We start from the raw sequence: 21366 nt of genomic DNA, 5'->3' as shown, positions 1-21366 counted from the left end.
CTGCTCCGCAGCCTCCCGCTCCTCTGGGCGCCCACACAGGTAACTCCTGGGGCTCCGGGCTGTGGCCTGAGGCTGAGAAGCAGGTGTCAAGGGTGACTGTGCCCTGACCTTCACAAGTCACCTGTGATAAGCCTCACCCATGCCCTCTGCCAGAAGCCACATTTTTCATCCCCTGAAGGCTCAGCTGTGTGACCCATCAGAGTCTGAATGTCAGGACAGACAGAGGAGCGAGGAGGGAATGGGCATGAGGAAGGAGAGTGGAGAGGTGGCACTAGACTGGCAGGCAGCGACTGTGAGTTGGAGAAGGGCTCCGGCTGGGGTGCCTGGGCTGCCAGGGCGTGGAGACGGAAGGTGCATGTTCCTGATATCCTGGGGGACTCAGAACAGGGCGCAGACCAGGAACCCAGGCCGCCCCGAGTCCTGTTGTCTCTGCGTGTGTATTGGGGTGGTCCTGGGAGACCTCCCCTCCTTTGGGAATGGGGCTACGTTCCCCAGCTACCGGCTGCACTTTCTCTCCAGGCGCTTGACCGCTGCTTTTTCTTGTTCCCATTATCTGTCCCTTACCTGGCTTTTATTCTCTACCCCCACCTGTTACCTTATCTTCCCTCTGAACCTGCCTGGCTTCCAAAGCCAGATACCTCCAGGCCCAAAGCCTCTTAAGGGGAAGATGGGAGGGGCTCTGAGCCTTGATGGAGCTCAGTCCCTTGCCGCCCCAGGCGCAGAGACGACAAACAGCAAATTCTCCGCAGGCCGGAGAGCAGGTGCCCTGGGACCAGACTAGCGGTTTTATCCAGCTTTCTGAAACCTCTTGGGTGGCGAGGAGGGGCTTCTCTGGCTGTAACCATAAAATGGAAGTTGGGTCTCCTGGCTTTGAGAAAGATACTTCCTATCACCTCCCCTTCTGCTTTGCCCCAGCCAGAGGAAGGCGGTTATCTTCGCTGGGAAAGCCGAGGAAGCGGAAGGGCTGGCTCTCCACCCACCGTCGCTTATTTCCTGGCCAGGAACGGAAAAGTACACCACTTCGTCCCAGACTCCCAGCGCCCGGTGCTGGGTGCTCCCTTCCCACCTCCAGCGCTGCAGACATCGTGTTCCCTCCAGGGCCAGGGAGGATGGGGAAGGGTCCCGAGTCACAGCGCCATCGTTTACAGAAAGGAGAGACGCGTGTTGGTGTGAGCTCCATGGAAGCCCCAGGACATGATCTTTAATTGATGTCCCTGTCCCTGCCTCCCCGCCCCGAGCCCCAGATGACATATTTACAGGATGCTGTATGGAGCCATCTCCAGGCCCAGGCCCGTGCAGCCTCCCCACCTCCCCGGGCGCTGCCTGGGCAGGGCGGGAGGATGCAGACAGCTGGGAGCCGGGTGGACTGGTCACAGGAAGTCCCGAGCCCTCCACATCCTCACGCCCGCCCCCACGCGTGTGCGCGTACAGGCCTGTCTGCACGTGCAGAGGTATTCACACTTGTGCGGAGATGTGGATCCAAATGCTTGTGCCAGGGGTACCACCGGCTGTGTGCCCGTGTATCAGCGGAGAACGCCTTAGAGAACTGCGGCGGCAGCGCCCAAGCCAGCCCTTCCCCTCCTGCCCCCCTGCTCCAGCGCATGGGGCTGGTGGAGCCGGACTGGCCAGGGGGCGCCCCACTCACCCCCTTCTCTCGGGCAGTGCCAGCTGGAGCTCAGTATTGAGGACTCCACTGTAGCCGCATCCGGACACCCAAAAGGGTGTCAATGGGTCTCAGTCCCATTTGCCCTGAGGGGTGGTGCAGATAAACAGGGAACCATTTCCTCTTCAAAGAGGCCCCAGAAACAGAGGGACTGGATGAAACAGGCAGTTCAAAGTCCCTGGGGTGTCCAGAAACCCCTGCTGAGTCTGGAAGGGGTATTCCTGGGGAGAGGGGCTCCGCTTATTTGTGGCTTTCATCCATAAGGTAGCTTGACCCTCATCTTGCCCTTGCCAGCTGGTTTGTAAGCAGTAGAGCCGAGGCGCCACTGTCCCATGGGTCATGGGGGAAGGCCAGGGGCGGGTCTGAGGACTCCCACACTGGCCTCAGCCTGTCAGGCTCAGCTGCAGTGGGGATCAGAGGATGGTAGGGGGAGAACAACTGTAAACTTACTACTCAGCCCTGGAATGGGGGTAAGGAGCAGAATGGTTTCGACAGGGCCTTGAGGACTTTTCTAGAAGCTGAAGATCAGATAGGAAACCTGCCTTTTTTCTTACCTCCTCTTGTACATCACAGGCAAAACCCCTACCCCTCTAGTCACTGGGCTACCCCGGCCTTTCCTCCTTGGGAGAGTCCTCTCTGGGAAGATGGCCCAGCCTGAGACCCCTAGGCCATGCTGGGGGGCACCTAAACCCTGAGTCTGCCCCAGAATCAACCTTCTTGAAAGGGGGATGGGTGCTATTTTATATCAGGGACTAGATTTTCTAGACCCCCAAATACATGCGTCCTGCCAGGGATAGCAGGATGGTAACTTTGAAATTGAAGACAATCTGGGACGTGTGGTCCTTGTGCCCATGACCGAGGCCTTGGGCACAGAACAGGCAGCTTTGGTTTGAATCAGCACTCATTCTTCTCTCCAAGCTCAGTAGGACTGGGCCATGGGGCAGGGGCCCTGCCCTTGCCTGGCTTGGGGACGGCTATGTTCAATGAGAGGATTCCAGGTGTGATCATCCCCGGGGAGGGCCCCGGGGGATGGCTATGTCTCAGTTCCTCCGGTCCCTCCCACACAAATGTCAAAGTATCCCCACAACCTCCCTCGCCCCAGCACCCCCAAAGTTACATTCATCAGTTAAGATTCAGTTAAAAAAAAAATGTAGATGTCAGCCCCTTCCCCCTAAGTCCCAGAGAGCTAAAACCCTGGTCCCAGCTGCCTGGTTTTGAGGAGGGGCCGTCCTAGGCCCTGCCCACTGTTGGGGGGGGGGCATCCCTCTTGCTGTGGCAATCGGTGATGATGAAAGCTACATTCACACGGGGAGAGTTGGTGTGCGAGGCCAAAGCCGCATGAGGTGGGGTGGTGGACCGTGACGGAAATGCCCCAGGCCCGGTCCACCCTGGTGGAGTGAAGGGCAGGGAGGGCCACAGCCCCCCACAACACCCTCCCCCCACCCCACACCGCGGGGCCAGGAGTTGAAGGGCTTGGGCCCGGAAGACATTTGCATGGTGCCTCCCTCCATGGCTGGGCAGGGGGCAGCCTCGTGGTTCAGGGCGGAGACGGTGGGCGCCAGGCTCGGAGGGAGGGGGGTGGCACTTAGGCCCCTCCGGACCTGGAATGGAGAGGGGGCATCAGGGGAGGAGGTGAGGCAGGGCCCAGAGGGAGAGCCCCTGAGCCGGGGCCCTGGGAGGTCAGTGCTGGGCCCTAGAGGCAGCAAGTCCCAGGCTGGCCAGGGAGGGGATCTGGTGGGAGTTCAGACAGCGGTGACATGGAAGACAAAACAGATGGGACGCAGAGGTAGGCTCCCCTCCCAGGAGAACGGGGCTTTGGGGGACACAGCTCCAGGGCCCCACCTGGACAGTGGTGGTCTGGCAGTAGGAAGGGCAGGAGGAAATGGACCAAGGCCTGGGAGGGCAGGTGGGCAGGAGGAGGGGGCACGGGCAGGCTGAGGACTTTCTTCCCGGAGCGGGGCGGGCTCTCCCACCCCTGTAGTGACAGCAGTGACAGCAGGGGTGGGGGAATCAGCCCCCAGCTCCCCATCAACAGAATGTGAGGTGACGAATGAGATGGAGGAGACAGGGACAGCGGGAGGGATGACGTGGCCGGCGTCACACTGCCCCCTGCTGGGTCGGGTCGTACCTTCCCCGGCGGATGTTTCTTCAAGGAGCCAAGGAGAGGACAGGCAGAGAGAGAAGGGAAAAGGAGCCATCAGTGACCTTGCCCTTCTTTCAGGGAGGGCCTTCCTGGCTCCCATGACACTCCTGGCCCCAAATATGGGCCAGGGTCCCCAGGACCGGCTCGCTAATGACAGGCCTAGGGAGAGATGCCTGGGTTTGAGTCCTGACTTGGCAGGTCCCTCTTCCGCACCGTGAAGACATTAGATCAGCTCGAGGGCCCCAGACCCCGATGCCCACAGACCACTGTGGGCCAGGTGGGGCCTAGGGACAGAGGACACACCCGGTTCCCACCAGTCCCTGCTCGGCTCCTCTCCACCGTGCTGGGATGCACTGAGGTCCAGTCTTCTCCTTTTACAAGAGAAGCTGGGAATCAGGAGCGTTAATGTAAAATCTTTTGATGTTTTTGGTTGTTTGCTTTTGTTTGTTTGTTTTTTTAATGTCTTGGAAATGTGAGCAAAACAAGACCGTGTGGCTGGCTCAGACTGTGATGTGTGAGCTCCGGCTTAGCTAACTTCTCAGGAAGTCCCCTCAGCAACAACAGTCTGGGGTTCTGATACCCCCCAAAACACCAAGGGATGGGGGTGCACGCGCATGTGTGTGCATGTGTGTGTCTCTTACTTAAATCCCCAGCCCGTGCCTCCCAGGACGATGGCTGCAACCAGGACAGCCCCTGCGATGGAGCCGATGATGATGTTGGTGCCGCTGGGACCTGGGGAGGAAGGTAGGGCTCAGTTGGCAGGGACAGGCATGCAGAAGGGAAGAAACAGAGCCCCAGCCCGGCTGGCTCCAGCCTCACCCTTGTATCTCTCTGTCTCCCCTGTGGGGGGGGACGTGGGCAGGGGGTTGTGAATGCTGCAGTCTTTGCCTGTCCAGTCTGGCTGACAGATGCACTTGCCTTCGTTGCTGCAGACCTAGAGGTGGGGTGGGGCCAGTAGAGGTGAGCAGTGGGCGGGGGGGGGGTGTCCCCTCTCAGGAGCCCCTCCCGCCACCCCTGGCCTCCAGGCACCCACCCCGTGGTGGGAGCAGATCCTGCGCTCCCCGCTGCCAGGGCAGGTGCTGAAGTTGAAGGCCGAGGCTGGCAGGCACCGATGATCCAGGCACAGCATGTTGGGCCCGCAGGCTGTGCCGTCTTCCACATAACTCAGGTCGGAGCCATCAGCCAGCTGTACATGGCCTCCCCTGGGGAACCGGCATAGCCAGCTTCAGCTCTTGCGCCCACCCCCATCATGGCTGCAAGCTGCCCCCTCCCCAGGCATGGTCTCAGCCCATACCTGCAGTCCAGCTCCTTGCCCTGGTGGTAGAAGGTAACACTGTTGATGTCTCCCCCTAAGTCCCCCAGACGAGGAGCTCCAGAGATGTTGACGCAAAGGAGGAAGCCACAGAGCACATCCCTGTTGGGGCAGCGTGAAGACAGTGGAGCCCCAAGTCTGACCTCTGACCCAACTGCTACTACTACTACTGAACTTGAATCTGCCCTCTCCCCACCACCTGAATTTTCCCATATTCTCCACTGGGACTCCTAGGCTTGTCCTAGAACCTGCTGTCCCAACTCTGAAAACAAAAAACAAAAAACAAAACCCTCCTGGGTCCCAGAGCTGGGGAGGCCAACCAGGAGCCTTGGCAACTCACTGTTTATTGCACTGGACCCAGCCTGACCCCTTGCGCCCACAGTTCCCACGCTCTGTCCCCTCCACGTTCAGCTTCTCATAGCAGAAGCGATCGGCAGCCGCTGTAAGGAGATGATGCCAGGTGTCACCCACTCACCCCAGAACCCATCCCAGGACCTCAGGCCTGCACCTCCAGCACTCTGGCCTGACCCCCAATCCAGCTGGGTCATTGAGATCCTGAGAGCCTCACACTTGGTAGAGGTTATTTACCAGAACTTACCCCTCCCCAGCCTCTTGATTCTGGGTCCTCCAGTGTCTCCTCTCCCATTCCCCTAGCCAAAGACTCACCATGGCCCCAAAGGGCTTGGCACTGCCGATCCCGGGTTTTGCAGCGACCTCCATAACAGCGGCCCTAAGGTGCAAACAGGAGACAAGGAACTGAGACATTGAGTGGTCGGAAAGGATAGAAGTCAAAAGATTGTTATTGAGCCAGAGGTCCAGAGGGGGAGGGGCCCCATCATACCTGTTCATGATCGCAGTAGTAACCGTCCAGCTTGTGCAAGTTAGGGGGACACTGTGGACAGAGGGGCTGGTCTGAGCAGAGCAGCCCCAGAACTGAGAGTTGAAGATTAAGGGTTGTCAAATGCCCTCTCATGGGGCTCATAGTAGTATAGGGCTCTTCCAAGTCAAGGACAAGAGGTCTGGCTCAGAACTCAGACCACACAGGTTGGCCAAGTCCCATAGTCTCTCCAATCTCTGTTTCCTGTAACTACTTCACAGGGCTGGGAGAACTTAATGCCGCGTATTGAGGACTTAAGAGATGTTAACTAATAATATTATACGCTCTGATCCCGAGCGCACACCAACCCCGTTCCAGGCCCTTGGAACCCCAGCCAGACTATTCTGATTTAATGACGTTAGGAGCAAAACCACAGGCGAGGAAAACGAGGCTGACCAGCGGCGGCGACCCCAGCAGCAGAGCGGAGGGTCGCAGATAACAATAGCCCCCGGAGCCAAACCTGTAAGGATCGGGTTTGCCTCGCCCGGGGACCCTCAGGGCGGCTGGGCTGGACGGACCTGGCTGGAGTCCCCGGTGCAGGTCTCCGCGATGTCGCACTCGTTCACGGCCTCTCGACAGGACACACCCCGCGGCTCGTACTGGGAAGGGCATGCTTCGCAGTTCAGCCCAGAACCGCGGACTCTGCGCCCGCCTTCCCGGAGGCGCGCCCCTGAAGCCTCGCCCCTGAAGCCCCGCCCCTCCTAAGGCCTGGGCACTCGGCCCCTCCTCGCCCCGCCCCCCGCCCCCTGCCGGCCCAGACAGCACCGGCCCACGGTCCCGCCTCTCCCACCGCCCCGTTTCTCATAGCCCCGCCTTCAACAGGCCCTTGGGGGCGCACGCCCCGCCCTTCTCTCTCCATTGGCGCTTTCTTCGCCTCAAGTCCCGCCCCTACATATGCCCCGCCTCCAGCAGCTCCTCCTCCCTAAGTCCCACTCCTAATCGGGAAGACCGCAGCCAGGCCTCCTGGTACCGCCTCCATCCCGCCCCGGCGGTAGGTGCCCCTCACCTTGCAGCGGCGACAGCAGAGTCCGTCGCTGCACATGGCGTCGTGAGTCAGGGTGCATTTCTTGCAGCAGTTCCCGCCCGCCCGGCTGCACTCCTGAGGGATGCGGGGACAAGGGGAGGGAGGTGGGTAAGCCTTGCCTTCCTCACCCAGACCTTCTCTGGCGCGCCCCGGTCCCGCACCTGGCGCCGCACCCGTCTCTCACCTGCACCGAGCCACAGTCGCACTCCTCCCCCGCCTCCACGAAGCCGTTCCCACACTCAGGCGGGTCCAAGAGCTGGACGGGGAAGCGGTGTCGGGAGTCTGGCCGGGACCTTGCCCAAGCCTCACTCCCACATCGCCGCCCTGGGGCTGGTACCTTGAGGGGCTTGTTGAAGAGGCAGCTCCCGCCTCCCTCCTGCAGAAACTGGTTGTACTCGTCGATGCTGCAGCGCGAAAACTTGCGAGGCAGGTAGAACCTGGGCAAGAGTCAGGGGACCGAGCTGCTGAGCCCCGCCGCTCTCGTCCTTTCTCAAGACTGGGGATGGGGTGCACGGGGGGACTCGGTGACCATCTCGAGGAGGCTGAGGATCTATGTGCCCGGCAACAGTACGATCAGCCTCCTGCCTGCCCATCGATCGGAAGTGGACAGGGGAGGTGCTCCTGTCCCCTTCCCGAAACCTCAGGACAGCTCAGAGTTGGAGGTTGGAGAGCTGAGGGGAGAAGGTGCCTCCACGTGAGGCTCTGGCGGCTCCCAGTGGCCACAGCGCACACTACAGGCTGCCAGTTTCTGTGTGCGGGGCGGGGCGGGGGGCGGGGGGGATGGACACTGTGGGTCTCCTTGGGCAGGGTCCTCAGAAAACTGGGCCCAACAGCTAGGCCTCTTGAGGCCACTGGGTCCAAGACTGCTGCCCAGTGCTCCCTGTGGTTCTCCCTCGCCCAAGACCCTGCCCTCGACTGTCCCCAAGAACTCACCCTGTGTCTTCCATGATGCAGCCCAGCCAGTTGTCCGGACATTTGCAGTCCCCTGAGAGGGCGCAGATGGGTGTAAGGGAGGGTGGAGGGCTACCCCCCTCCCACGGACACCCTCTTCACTTCTAAGGTTGCTGGGAGTGGGTCTGGGCTGGTCATGGGGCCGCATAGGGTCTCCTTTGATACCTGCTGAGCTCCGGTGTTTATTCCACATCATGCCCAGGTTCTGCCCCAGCGTCTGGGCCAAGGTCACCGCCATGGCGCCCATGTTGTCATACTTGGGGTGAGGAAGATGGAGCACACAGATGTCTGCATCCCTCGTGCCCTTCACATCTCCCATTGGCCCCCACCCCCGCCCCAGCCATGCCCCACAGCTCTCACCTCGTTCACACCCCCACCCCTGGACAGGGAGCAGATGCCCCCCACGTAGGCAGCCCCGCTACTGGCACTCTGGAAAGTCCTGCCCCTGGAAGGGAGAGGGTTGTCAGGAGAACTCCATGCCCTGCCCACAGTGGCTTCCCTAGGCTGAGAGGGGCAGACTGCAGAGCTTCCTGCACTACAGCCCTCCCTTGGGGAGGGAAGCCCATCCTCATGAGGCAAACCCCTTCCTCTCTTTGGGTTTGTTTGCCCAGGAGCCACGTGAGAGGCTCCTATGAGATCATCTCTAATGACAAGGACCTTCTATCAGATTTTTTTTTTCTTCTATCTGAGCACTGAGTCCCTGAGGAAGGGATGCTGGGACAGTTTGAAAGAGAAGAGGGGACAAAAGGGGAGATGATAGGTGGAGGAAGATCAGTGGGGACTGGAAAAAGATACATCAGCCTAAGATACAGGGGGAGATGCCCAGCCTGTGGCAAGTGGCTGGGGGGCTGGTGCAAGGTGAGCCCAGTTCCCAGACCCTGCAGGAGCCCCCGGCGCAGAGTGAGCAAACAGCAGAGGCTGGCGGGACCCGGGTGGCATGGGGGACTCACGAGAAGAGATGGGTGGCATCACTGGGCTCAGGGAGGCCCTCCCGCCGATAGACCATGAGCCGGGCTAGGGTCTCCAGGAGGTCATCCTGCACCTGGATCTTGTCCCCATCTGCCCACGTTTCCATGGCAACCAGCACGATGCGGGTATTGAGCTGCTCCTTGTACATCTGGGCCCCGAGGGAAGAGGAGGAGGGTGGGGGCACAGGGCTGGAGGAGGGCTTCAGTCTGTCTCTCCAGGAAGTGGGGATCAGGGGCTGCTAGGGCCCTCCAGAGCTCACCCCAAGCATGTGTGCAGCGGGGCGCTGGCAAGGGAGGGGAGGGAAGGGAAGGGGGGTGGCTCACCACATCTGCCAGGTTCACAACGGACTTGGCAAAGTTGCTGGTGAGGACCACCGACTGGCGCATCTGCTCAAACTGGGAGGAAAGAGAGTGGGCGCAGGGCCAGGGTGCTTCTGGCCCCCCTCCCCGAGTTGCCCCTAGGCTGAGAACTTACCAGCTGGTGGTCGTTGACCACAATCAGCTCCACATACTTGGTCTCACTGTGCACAGTAGGGTGGCCCCGGCGGACCTGGGCGGTGGGTGGGCACTTGGGATCAGTCCCCTCCATGCCTGGCATCGGGGCCAAGCCGTGGGCAGACTCGGGGGTGCTGAACTCCAGTCAGGGATAATGCTAGTCCCCCCACTGGTGGGGGTCCCCTCCCCACCCCCAGCCTTGGTAAGAGGGCAGGCAGCCTCAGTTTGTCTGTAATTCAGGCGGGTGTAGACACAGGCATTAGGAAATGGGGTGGGGGGCTTCCTCTCAGGCGTGGTACCCTGGCCCCCAGCCACATTGGTCTGAGCCCTCCTTTGCCCCCGTCATGGATGGGGTGTCCTTCTGCTCTGGACCACAGCCTGGGGTCTCTGCAGCCCGAGGTCTGTGCGGGCCCCCGTACCTGCCTTTTCCTTCTCAGCCTCGGCCGGGTCACAGGAGCAGAATGAGCAGGGGCAGCAAATAGGCAGCCTGGGGGGAGGGGATAGGTGAGGGGGGCACACACGGCCCCCTCCCCAGCCCCACTTTCCCTCCCTTACCTGGTTCCCTGCATCCGAGAGGGGCTGGGAGGAGAGGGGTCCGGTAAATGAGGTGGGGAAGGGGTCCCTGAAATGAGGGGGAATTAATTCTTGGGGGGGCCGACCAGGTCTGCTCCTGAACCCAAGTGGGGGACAGCTCCAGCCCTTCCCCCACCCCATCCCAGGGTGACCCAGAACTGGCCAGAGCTCCCATGTCGGATCTGATCTCCCAGATGCTCAGATTCCGGGGTCAAGACCTGGGGGCGCCCTGAGAGATAGGGGCAAAGGACACTGGAGCCTGATGGGAGGTCACTTGGGGGACAGAGGGGACATTGGAGCTGAGGGCACAGAGGGAGGGAACCAGAGCTGGGGTGACTGAGGAGGGCAGTAAGGCTGAGGTTACCAAGGGAGGAGGCGCGACAGCCATTGGGACAAGCCATGGGGATGCGCAAGTGCGTAGCCGGGGTGTCGGGGGAGACCGTGAGGGGCTCACCTGGGGGGGTTCCTGAGAGCTGGCCATCTCGCGGGGCTCCACGATGTAGGTGAAGTTCCCATCAGAGAAGACCCCACTGCAGAGAGAGGCGCAGGTCCCCACCATGCATCCCCGGACCAGGGACGAAGGCTCTTCCCTTCCCCCGCACCGCCCCCTCCCCGCCCATACTCACTGCAGCCCCTGGCAGGTGGAGAGGGCAGCAAAGGAGTGGGGGTTCCCCCGGAGCTTCCCCTGGTAGTAGCAGTGGTCCCCGGCCCCCTGGGGGAGCAGCAGAACATGAGCAGACATGAAGGCAGAAGGAGGGCTGAGGGTCCCCGCAACCACTCGGTGTGGGCGGGGTGCGGGTGGCCGTGGTCTTGGGGTGCCCCTGCGGATCGGGAGGCTGGTCCTACTCTGGATGCACTCCTAGTTTGCTCTTTCACCTGGGTCGGTGCCTGGTCTCTGGGCCCCCTTTCCTCCCCTACAAGATGAGGAAGTTGGGCTACATCAGCGGTTCTCAGCATTTGGGGGGGCTGGTGCGGGGTTCATCGATTCCTCTGAGAAGAAGAGCTAGCACTCTGGCCGGCCACTGTTCTGAGCACTCACCGACGAGCGCCCCAAGTCTGTGAGAGCTGTGGGATCAGCCCCAGCACCCACACAAGGGCACACACGGTGTGTTCACAGACACCACAGCCTCTGCGGACTGCCCCCGGACACAGTCTGTGGCTGAGCAACCCTGAGCGCCATGTGTCCTCAGGGCCGGGGCGCTCGGGTCAGAGGGGACAAGCACCCCCTCCCTGCTCCTGAAGAATTACTTGTGCTCCAGTTACTGAGCTGGCTGGTAGGGGGGTGGGGTGGGGGAAGGACGCTATTTATAGACACTCATTCATCTTTGCTCAAGCCCCTGGACCTCTGGGGCTGGGACCCTAGTGTCCTAGGCAGCCAGGACTTCCCAAGGCCTTGGTGCTGAGTAAGAAGGGCATTTCCCCAACTGCCACCTCTGAGAAAAGTCTGGGCAGGGAGCAGGGAGGGTCCTTGAAAGCCTCCGGGTCAGGCAGAGAGACCGGCTGGGAGTCCGCGCTGCAGTGGGGAACTGGGTGAAGGGAGCTCAGGCTCCACACTGTTCAACATGCCGCTCGGACTCCAACCCTGGGGGCCTCCATGGGGAGAGATGGAGGGTCCCAAGGGTCTGGGCCCACCCAAGTATAGAGTATACCTTGGATCCCATCTCAACAGACCACCTGTCCCTTCATTCCACTGGCCCCTTCCAAAGGCACTCACGGTGTTGTGCTGGGTTGTCCCCTCCCGGCTAAAATGACGTTCCACATATTGCGAGGAGAGGAGGTGACTGAAACAGACGGGGGGGGGGCAGGAGGAAGGAGGGGGTCCGTGCTGGGGGCTGGGTCAGTCTTGGGCCCCACCCCAGCTCCGATCTAGGTCCCTTGACCTGGCCCTGTCCCCATCTCCTCACCCACCCAGGTCCAAGCCATGCCTTGCCCACCCGCCTGCTGCCCCTCCTTCTAGGCTCAAGGCCACACTCACTGGTTCAGCTCCAGGTCCAGAGTGAAGTTTGAGTTGAAGGCTGGGATGACGAAACTCACTTGGGCCAGGTGGACAGGCTGGGGGTGGGGGGACGGCAGAGGGGAGTCAATCCAGGGAACCTCAGAACACGTTGTTGCGCTGGGGAGGGGATGGCCCAGCCCAGCAGCTAAGGGAACCATTGATTTGGCGAGAAAGAGCTCATCTTCCTTTGAGACCCTGTTCCTTTCCTGGGGGCAGGGGCATGTGTATGCATCCCAGGGCACAGCCCACCCTCAGCCAGGGCATGGTGAGCAGCATGGGAGGCAGGTGCCAGCTCACCCTCTCTGGTGTAGGAGCCCCCCAGGGCCGGTCTATCTGAGCAGCAGGGCCAGCTCTGCCCTCACGAGGACTCCAGGGAGCCCCCAGAAGTACCATGGAAAAGGGGCAAACTGGAGATGGGGTACAGGGTGACCCCCGGGCCCTGTAAACTGGGCTCCTCTCTCCTGCCTCCCAGGGCCCAGCCTCCATTTATGGAGAAGGCTCGGACTTTGCAGACAGGGTGGTGTGGGTTGGAATTGGAAGCTGGAGTGATAGGCAGATGCCATCCTGTCAGGAGGAAAGAACTTGGCTCCTCTACCCCCAAGTCCATTGCCCTCTGCCTTGCCCAAAGCAGCTCATCTTTAATATTTCAATCCCATGGTTAATTTTTAAACACGGAAGTTTTCCTGATAAATTTTTCAAAGGGGCCTTTGCAGTGGGGCTGGGAGGCTCCAGGTTGTCATGGCGACGTACCAGGTCTGAGCAAGATGGCTGCCCTACCCGGTCTGGGCACCCAGCTTCCGCGGGGAGTGGGGACTCCAGGCCTGAAGCTCATGTGCCTGGAGAAACAATGACCTTAAGAGAAGAAGGGGCAGGAGAGTCTGAGCTCACGGGATAAGGGGGGCTCCCACGTCCGCACTCCAGGTCTCATCACAAAAGACCTGGGGAAACACATCAAGGTCCTGAGAGGGACTAGAGCCTTCCCACACCCTTATTCATTTCAGAAGACTGAAACCCAGACCCCCAGGTGAGGGTCCCACCACTGGACTGTGCAGGTGTGAGGCTTTTGTCTGCTGCCTTTCTCCTGGGCTGCAGGATGGAAGGGAGCCCCAAGGTCATGAAATCTCATAGCCTGTGCTAGTTGGCTTCCTTATCAACCACCTAGATTTCTCGTTTTTACTAAGTGCTATTATGTGCCAGACACTGTTCTAAATACAAGTATTATCATATTTGATCTTCACCACAAGCCAGGGGGACAGATGCCCCTGCTACCCTCCTCTGGCAGACAGAGGACAGAGGACAGAAGGACAGAGAGCCTAACTAACTTGCCCAAAGTCACACAGCTAAGAAGTGGTAGAGCTGGGATTCGAGCCTGCAGAATTAGTTCCAAGGCCTTCTCACCCCAAAGGTGAAGCAAGATGAAAATGGCCCCTCGTCCATGAGAGGCCCTAGGAGAGGGGGGCTGAGGTGGGGTGAAGGGTCAGAGCTCGGGTAGGCAGCCCTCTGAGCTCCAAGGACACTGACTCACCCCGTCCCAGGCTGACTGAGCTCAAAGCTCTATCCCAAGCCCCCAGAGCGTCGATGAGACTTGAAATAGAACGTCAAGGACAAGGAGTCACTGCTTTCCTCTTCCTGCCCTGGCCTGGACCATCTCTGCTTTCTCCCTACCCCTGGGCCTGGACTACCCATACCCTTCCCACCCCATGCCCTTGGCTTGCACTGTCCCTGCCCTCCCTCTCCTGTCCTGTCCTGGGCCTGGTCCATCTCTGCCTGCCACCCCCCCATCCCTGCCAGGTCTACCTCTGCCCTCCCCTGCCCTCAGGTCCCACTTGTTCTTTCTGCCCCCACCCCCACTCATAAGCCCCCATCTCTGCCCCCTACTGCCCCCCCCCCAGGAGCAGCCCGTCCAGGCCCCTTGCCCTGAGTCCACTCTCTCAAACTGTGCTGCTTCAGAGATGACCCAGCAGCCTCCCTGGGCCTCAGGTTTTCCCACTGAAAATGGTACGATGAGCCCAGAGAGACGCAAGGCTGTGAAGCGGGCTTGGGTGGTGAGGGTCATCCTGGGCCAGGAGAAGTCTGGCAGCATTGACCCTCGTGCTAGCAGAATGTCCACCACTCAGGAAGTCAGTAGGCTCACCCCTACAGCCTGCCCCATCTCTGTGCAGACCAAGCTGACCCCCACTCTGGGGAAAGCCCAGACTGTTGGAAGAGCAGACACGAGGTCCTTCCTGTCCCCACCACCTCCCGCAGTCTCATTCTTCCCCACCTGCGAAGGCTGACCCTGGGTGGGGCTGCCCCTTCCCCAGCAGGACCCAGGGCCCAGGCCAGGTAAGGGTGCCAGCTGCTGCTGGGGCTGGGGGCTGGGGGCTGGGCACGACAGGAGGCAGGCCCAGGGAGGGCTGGGGAGCCACCAGAGGTACTGGAGGAAGGAGAGGGAATTCAGAAAGCTGGGCAAGGGCTACACGGGACAACCTCTGTCTGCAGGGAGAGAAAGATCAGGCAAACCCGCTTCAGTCCCCGGGAACTCTGTACCCAGGCAGCTGGGGCGGGGGCTCCTCCTGGCATCAGACTCCTAAGACCCCCACCCACACCCCTCACCTGAGGGCCTGAGTTCTAGCAAAGCCAAACCACTCCTTCCTTGGTCCGCCTCCTGCCCCTGACCTGCCCCTGACCTCTCCCGTTATCCCTCAGTTCCTCCCCTGGGAGCCCCTCCTGTCCCCTGCCTCCTCGGTGCCCAGTTCAGCGCTGCTGGTGACCGGCTGGCCGGGCCTCGACCCCATGCCCTGCTCTTGCCTCTGGCTCTCTGGCCATCCGTCTCTCACGTGCCCTCGCTCATTGGATCTCAACCCGCCCAGGTCGTCTGGTGCTCATTTTACAAATGGGAGGCCAAGGCTCAGGGAGAGACACTTGGAGGTGACTGGCCCAGGGCCATGCTGGGGAGGTGTGGGGTCAGATCTCAGCCCGGGGCTGGAGTTCACGTCTGCCCCGGCAGCTCGGCCACCTGGCTTCAGCGACTTTGCCCTACCCGAGGCTCTCTTGTCAACAGCCCGTCCACCCTCTAGGCATTGGCTTATGCCCCACATTGGGCTCAATCAGATTCGGGATGCAGAAGGAAGGAGACAAAAATCCCACTGAAGTCCCGGAATCATAAATACAGACACCAGGCCTCTACCCTATACCCCCAGAATCACAGTCTTGGGAAGGGGGAGACTGAGGACCTCGGGGTTCTCAGATGCTCCAGTAAATTCTAGTGTCCAAGCACTGCCCTTTAAGCTGTCACCCCAAATCCCTCCTCTGGAACCCCCATCTCCTCCCATGGCTTTCCCCTCCTCCTACTCGTCCGCAAACCCCACACTCCACAACACACAGAGGGCTGTGGCCCCTCTACTCCTAGGCCTTTAAGCACACACAGCATTCTGGACATCTCTGATCACCGATTCAACTTTTCACACGACACACCCATCTTCTTCCTGGCCCAGGAGCTCAACACACATGTTGAATGGAAAAGCATCAGAAGGCCTGAGCCTCGGTTTCCCTTCTGGTAAAATGGGGCTGTCATGAGGGTTAGATGGAAGCCGTTCTTAACACATTATTATCATAAGGACTTGTACTCATAATCAGAACAGTCGAAGAACGAAATGTGAATGTTCCAGCTGAAGAGGGCTTTGAGGAACTAGATGAACCACATGGGCTGGGTCGTGGCAGATGGTGGGGAGCCAGAGACGCAGGGACCCCACCTGGAAGATGTCCCCTCCCCACAGCAGCTGTCCTCCATGATGTGCTGGGGCTCAACTGATCAGCGGGACAGTGGGGATCCCAGACAGAGCAGCTGAACAAATTTCTGATAATGGGATTTGACCTACATTTTTGAGGACAGAGTCACTTCCTTAGAGGGTCATAAGTCCCTCTGGGGACAGATTCTGGGCAACGGGGTCCCTCTAGACAGCCAGGAGGGGGGCGATCAGGCGAGGCCAAGCCCGCAGGCCAGAGTCTGGTTGGGAGAACTCAAGACTCCTGTCGCGTTGTCCCTACCCCTACCAGCACCACCTGGAGCCTGACAGGTAACCCCCAAATGGTCAGGCTTCTGTTTCGGACACCTGCCCTCATGCAGGTGCCAGCTGCCCGCACCCAGCCGCGGATACTCAGGAATAAGGAAGGCCTCACAGATGTTGAACATCTGTTCTTGCTAGATCCTAGGCAGGACACCTAACAAACATCATCGCCTCTGATCTTCCAGGCATCTTGGCAAAATGGAGTCGACTCTTAACCCCATTTTATGGATGAGGAACGTGGGATTCAAAAGGCAGCAGAACCAGGAGCCACCAAGGCTGCCCCCCCGACCCCACAAAGTCTTTCAGACCCAAGCTTAGCCTCCTGCGTGAATGATCTCTTCACTCAACCTCATAGCTGGGCTCACAGCTGGGCTCAGTTCATGGCCCTCGACTCTGCAGAGCAAGTGGGGGGTCCAGCACAAGTCTCAGGGGTGGCTTCCGGCCACCAGCACCCCCCACCCCCAGGAACCGCCTCCTACCTCCAGTCCCAGGACAGAGCTGTAACATTGGCTGCACAGACCAAGCATGGCCATGGCCTTAGTGGGGTATGAGAGCTCCAGGCACAAGGCCCTGTGGCTCCCTGCTGAGGACTGCCATCTAGTAAGGGCTGGGGACTGAGCCTTGCCGGATTGGCCCCAACCACCTACAGCAAGAAAACACAAACACTGAAACACACACCCTCTACCAGGGGCTTCAGGGGTAGCATTTCCAGTAAATGCGGGTCTGGACAGCTTTCATAGGAGCTCACCCCAGTGACTGGGGTCCCCCCTCCTCTGTCTGGCTCTGATAAGTCTGTCTCCTAGGCCTGGAGCCTGGAACCTCTCCACCCCCAATCCTGTTTGCTTCACCACATCCTGCCCTTTTCTTGGTTCTGAAGGAGTCTGGGTTTCCCTAGGGGGAAGACATGACCCACACAGCAGCTCTGGGTAGATTAGAACAAGAGTCCCTTCAGAAACATGTAGCTGTATGAGCCCACAGATTTCATTCAGTCCACTTGCCTGGGCTCCCTTGTGCAGTGAACAACCAGCCCAACTGCACATGGTGACCCTGCTTGTTCTTCTCTCTCATCCTTCAGCTTTAGGCTCCCTGTGACCACAAGCTTCTGCACTTCCAGAAAATCTCCCACCTCTCTGGGCCTTAGGCCCAGCCTACTTCCAAACTGGACAAAAGCCAGGTGTTGAGAGCAGTGGCGAAGAGGGCAGAGGGTCCCCCATGACACCTTTCACTCACTCTACCCCTGAGCAGGAGGCAGGTGGGCTCAGAGTATCAACCTGGGGCATCAGCCTTGACTCAGCTACTTAAGTGCTGTGTAACCTTCCTTGTTACTTGACCTCTCTGTGCCCATCTCCCCACCTGTAAAATGGGAATAATGACAGCCCCTTCTCCTACAGCTGTGATGATCATTACATACCTCAATATGTGGAAAGGCATAACACTGTCTGCCCTAGTATGGGCCCAGCAAATTGTCATTTCTCTCGCTTCTAATTCTTTCCCGGCTACCTTCCTCCCCTCCACACCCCCGTCCCACCCAAAAGCCAGGAGCCCTCAGCACACAAAACCCTTTGCTATCACCACCTCCAGGAGGTAGATGAGGCCGAGATTAATATTACCATCATCCCAATTTTAGGGATCAGGAAGCTGGGCCTCAGACAGGTGATGGGACCTGGCCAGAGCAGGTGAGCGCCTGAGGTCCCCCCACCCAAGTCCTGCCAGCTAGAGGGCTCCCCCAGACTTGCCACCTGACCCACAGCAAAGAGAGATCTTGCCGCTGCCCCAACACCTCGCTGGGCCCAAGGTCCCAAACCGATGCAACAATTCTGGACAGAGCCCAACGACACCAGGGCGTGGCACTTCCGGTTGGGACAGGGGCTCAGGGCCGCTCGGGCTCCACCCTCAGCCCCGGAAGGTCCAAGGCCAGAAGGGCTTCAGGGAGAAACGCTGGGTGGGAGCAGAAGGTTGCGGTGTCTCCTTCCAGTCGGGGGGAAGGATTCTGGATGTGACTTTTTGCCTCCCTTGGCCTTCTTCCACCTTGCGGGGTGGTGTTGCCCCGGGGCCAAAACAGATCCCTGGAGGCGGAATGGTGCGGTGGGAAGCACCAGGTCTTGGAGAGAAACGTTCTACTGCTTGAGATCTGATGGACTCTGAGCAAGTTTCTCAACCTCTTTGAGCCTCGGTTTGCTCATGTGTAAAATGGGCAGGCAAAAGTTTACCTGCCTTGCGGAGTTGTGAGAAATCCACCATGGGGGAGACTGAGGTTCAGGTGAGGCAGGGCTACGATTCCCCTAGGGAGGCTGCAGGGAGGTCCCTGGAAAGGCTCAAGGCTAGAGAGACCCCCACTGGAGGTGAGCACGGCCCCACAGATCCACGAACCCTCCACTCCTACCCTCACCCCCTCAGACACCTCGTTGGCCACATTCAGACTTGGTCACTCAGACACGCATATGCCACCCGCTCACCCAGCAGAACGACACCCAAAGAGACTCCCCTATCATCTCCAAACCCAACTCATCAAGCCCAGCTACACCCATCCTGGTCCCCCCACACAGTCCCAGGCGCCATCATAGCCTGGAACCACCCCGCACTCTCCATCCAGGAAGGACTAGGCTGAGGGAGCAGTCCATTCTTCATCTCTACCTGCCCCCGCCTTCATCCCTCACCTCCCTCTGACCCCACCACAACACCGCTCCATCTTCCATCTGGACCTTCCCTGAAGCACCTGCCAGGGGCTCCAGCAGTCAGGCTGGGCGGTCAACTCCTAGCCAACACAGGTGCACAGTTCTGGGGGGAGGGGTGACCCCAAGAAAGAAAGCTGGACCAAGGACCAAACCCAGCCAGGACACCCCATCTCTGGTCTTGGGACCATCCCTACGGCCCATCTCCCACCCCCTCCAAGGAGCCTGAGCAGACACTGAAGCAGCCTCCAGTCCCTTCCCTCTCACCCCGGCCCACGGCAACCCACCCCCACCCCCACCCCCACCCAGGCCTGCCTGCCCAGGACCATTAAGTACCCCCTCCCCCTCCCTGCTTGAGTGATGGTCCATCTATTATGCATGCTGCCTTCCTGCTCCATTCCATTTCCCGCCTATCCCCCTACACCCCCCCCACAAACCCCTCAACCCCCCCCTAAGGGCTTTTAACCAAGTACATTAGGCAGGGCCAGATGCCAGTCTGACAGATGTCTGTAATGCTAGCCTCCGTTTCCCTCCTTCCTCCCTTTGCCCAGCCCAATTTACCTCCCACCACTCCCAGCTGCCAAAACTTCCCAGGCTGTACCCCTCCTCGGAGTCTCTCCTCTACACCTCCTATTCCTGCCAGGCCTTTGCCATCTCGCCCTCTGCTGCCCCCCTTGGCCTGGCTAACTTTCAGCTTCCAGCTCCTGGAGAGCCGAGGCATGCTGAATGAATATTCCATCTGGGTAATTATTATTCACATGATATTAATTAATTATTAATTGCAATTAATCTCCTTCATTCCTAACCTTCCTTTGGGAGTCAGGAGGGGCCTGGCAGCTGAAATGGATGGGGGAAGGGGCCGAGGGGCTTGGGGAACGGGGCCGGTGGGGTTGGCATTTGTGGGTGATCTTGGGGCCTCCAACCTTTTTCCAAGGCTCCACGCTCAGCGAGGACAGCAAGAATTGACAAGCCTGTCAGTGCATGGAGGGAAACTGAGGCAGGAGCGAGCATTGGGTTTTTCCAAGAAAGCCCTCGGAGGGTGGCCGTGAGGAGAAACAGGAGCCCTACTTAATCCTTGCCTGGGCTCTTAGCGGCCTCTCCCTGCCTCCTACTGCCCTGCCCAAGCCCCATTTGATCTAGAACCACTTGATCTGGCAGGAGGGGAGTGGGGGCGGGTAGAAAGCTGACCCAAGGCTGGACTGAGTCCTGCATTCCAGGGTCCACCAAGGGCAGGGGATCCCCATGATGATTGGAGGGGGGTCTGGAGTGAGGCGGGTGCTCCCCACTAGTGGGCTCCAGCACCCATCTGGTAGGTAGCCCATTGTACAGAAGGAGAAGCTGCAGGAGCCAGCTTGGGGGGTGGGGGCAAACCTTGGCTGTGGGTGCCCTTCCTTGGGTTCCAGGCCTGCTTCAGCCCCCTGGCCTCACCACCCAGCCCCACTCACCGGGCCCCCTGGTGGCTCCTGGCGGACCCTGGTGTCCAACTGCTGCTTTCGGACCTCTCCCCCGGAGCTCTCCCCGACCAGACGGCTGGGCTCTGTGACCTCAGGGGCTCCCGGTTGCCCCAACTGGGGTGAGACCCGCCAGCGCAGAGCTCCGAAGGGACCCCGGGTCCCAAGACCTGGGGAGACAAGGCCAGAGCTACAGGCGGATGCCCACCGAGGGGCAGGAGACTTGGGACTGGGGTGAGTCCACCTCATCCCCCCACGCTGGTGTGGCCCTTGGAGCCCTGGGCGGGGGGGCGGGGGGGGAGGAGGGTGATCTGGGTGGGAGGACCTGCTCCCCTGCAGAGAAAAGAGCCCGATGGGGAGGGGACAGGAGCTTCCCTCCTGCCGGCCCGTCACGACTGCCCCCCCCACCCCAACCCGCAGAGACCTGCAGAGTCCGCCGGCCGGCGGCAGGGGGCTGGCCGCGGTGGGGCGGGCCAGATGGGGACAGGTGGGTGCACGCGCCCTCCCTCCTCCCTGCCCCCACCCCCCCGCGCTCGGACCTGCTGTCACCCCGAGCACTGCAGGAAAATGTGGTTGCAGCAGAAAGCGCCGCAAAACCCGGGGCGGGGGTAGGGAGGGCGCCGGGGCCGGGGCGGCCGGGCGGGGGTCACTCACCGGGCGGGGGGAGCCGCGGCAGCAGCAGCAGCAGCAGCGCCGCGAACGCCCAGCGCCGCAGCCGCCTCATGGCTCGCTCATAATCCTCCGGCTCCGGGGGCTGCGGCTGCGAGCGGCGCGGCGCGGGCGGGAGGAGGCGCGGGCGGGAGGCGCGGCTGCGGGAGCCGCGGGCGGGGGCGCCGGCCGGGCGGGGGGCGAGGCTGGCGGCGGCGGCGGCGGCGGGGCGGGCGCCCGGCTCAGCGCGCTCCGGCCGCGGCCATCCCGGCGGGGCGGCGGGCCGGGTTAAGAGCCGAGCGGCGAGCACGTGAGCCCAGGGCCCGCCCCCGCCCCCCGCGGGGCCCCCCCAGCCGGGCAGGGCCGGGGCCGCCGCGACGGGAGGACAAAAGAGGCGCCGCCCGGAGACCGGCCTGCCCGCGGCTCCTCGGGGGCCCCCTCGGCAGGTGCAGGGCGAGGCGCGCCAGTCCCCATCCCGCGGTCCCCGCCCCTAACCCCCCAGGCCACTCCTCACTGGGGGACCCCCGAGGACCTGTGGGTCGGC

General features: G+C 60.8%; 1 protein-coding gene across 1 annotated transcript; it reads right to left on the bottom strand.

Moving 5' to 3' along the window:
• Window positions 1-3760: 3760 nt before the first annotated feature.
• Window positions 3761-20913, bottom strand: ADAM11 (ADAM metallopeptidase domain 11; the record flags this gene model as incomplete). Its single annotated transcript, XM_080826770.1, has 26 exons — window positions 20829-20913; window positions 20169-20344; window positions 11982-12058; window positions 11721-11787; window positions 10633-10718; window positions 10461-10536; window positions 9989-10055; window positions 9853-9920; window positions 9414-9488; window positions 9263-9334; window positions 8921-9087; window positions 8331-8415; window positions 8136-8226; window positions 7953-8004; window positions 7357-7456; window positions 7204-7275; window positions 7002-7094; window positions 6514-6594; window positions 5960-6010; window positions 5785-5848; window positions 5459-5558; window positions 5101-5220; window positions 4840-5008; window positions 4626-4740; window positions 4448-4538; window positions 3761-3809 (listed from the first exon to the last, which is right to left on the bottom strand). Exons 1-26 carry the CDS (start codon window positions 20896-20898, stop codon window positions 3761-3763), a joined length of 2334 nt encoding a protein of 777 aa, XP_080682896.1. The 5' UTR covers window positions 20899-20913.
• Between the last annotated feature and the right edge of the window lie 453 nt (window positions 20914-21366).

This window comes from Martes martes, assembly GCF_963455335.1.
Source record: "Martes martes genome assembly, chromosome: 16".
NCBI lineage: Eukaryota > Metazoa > Chordata > Mammalia > Carnivora > Mustelidae > Martes > Martes martes.
Note: the sequence above shows the minus strand (reverse complement) of the source record. Positions and strands in the feature narration are given on the sequence as shown.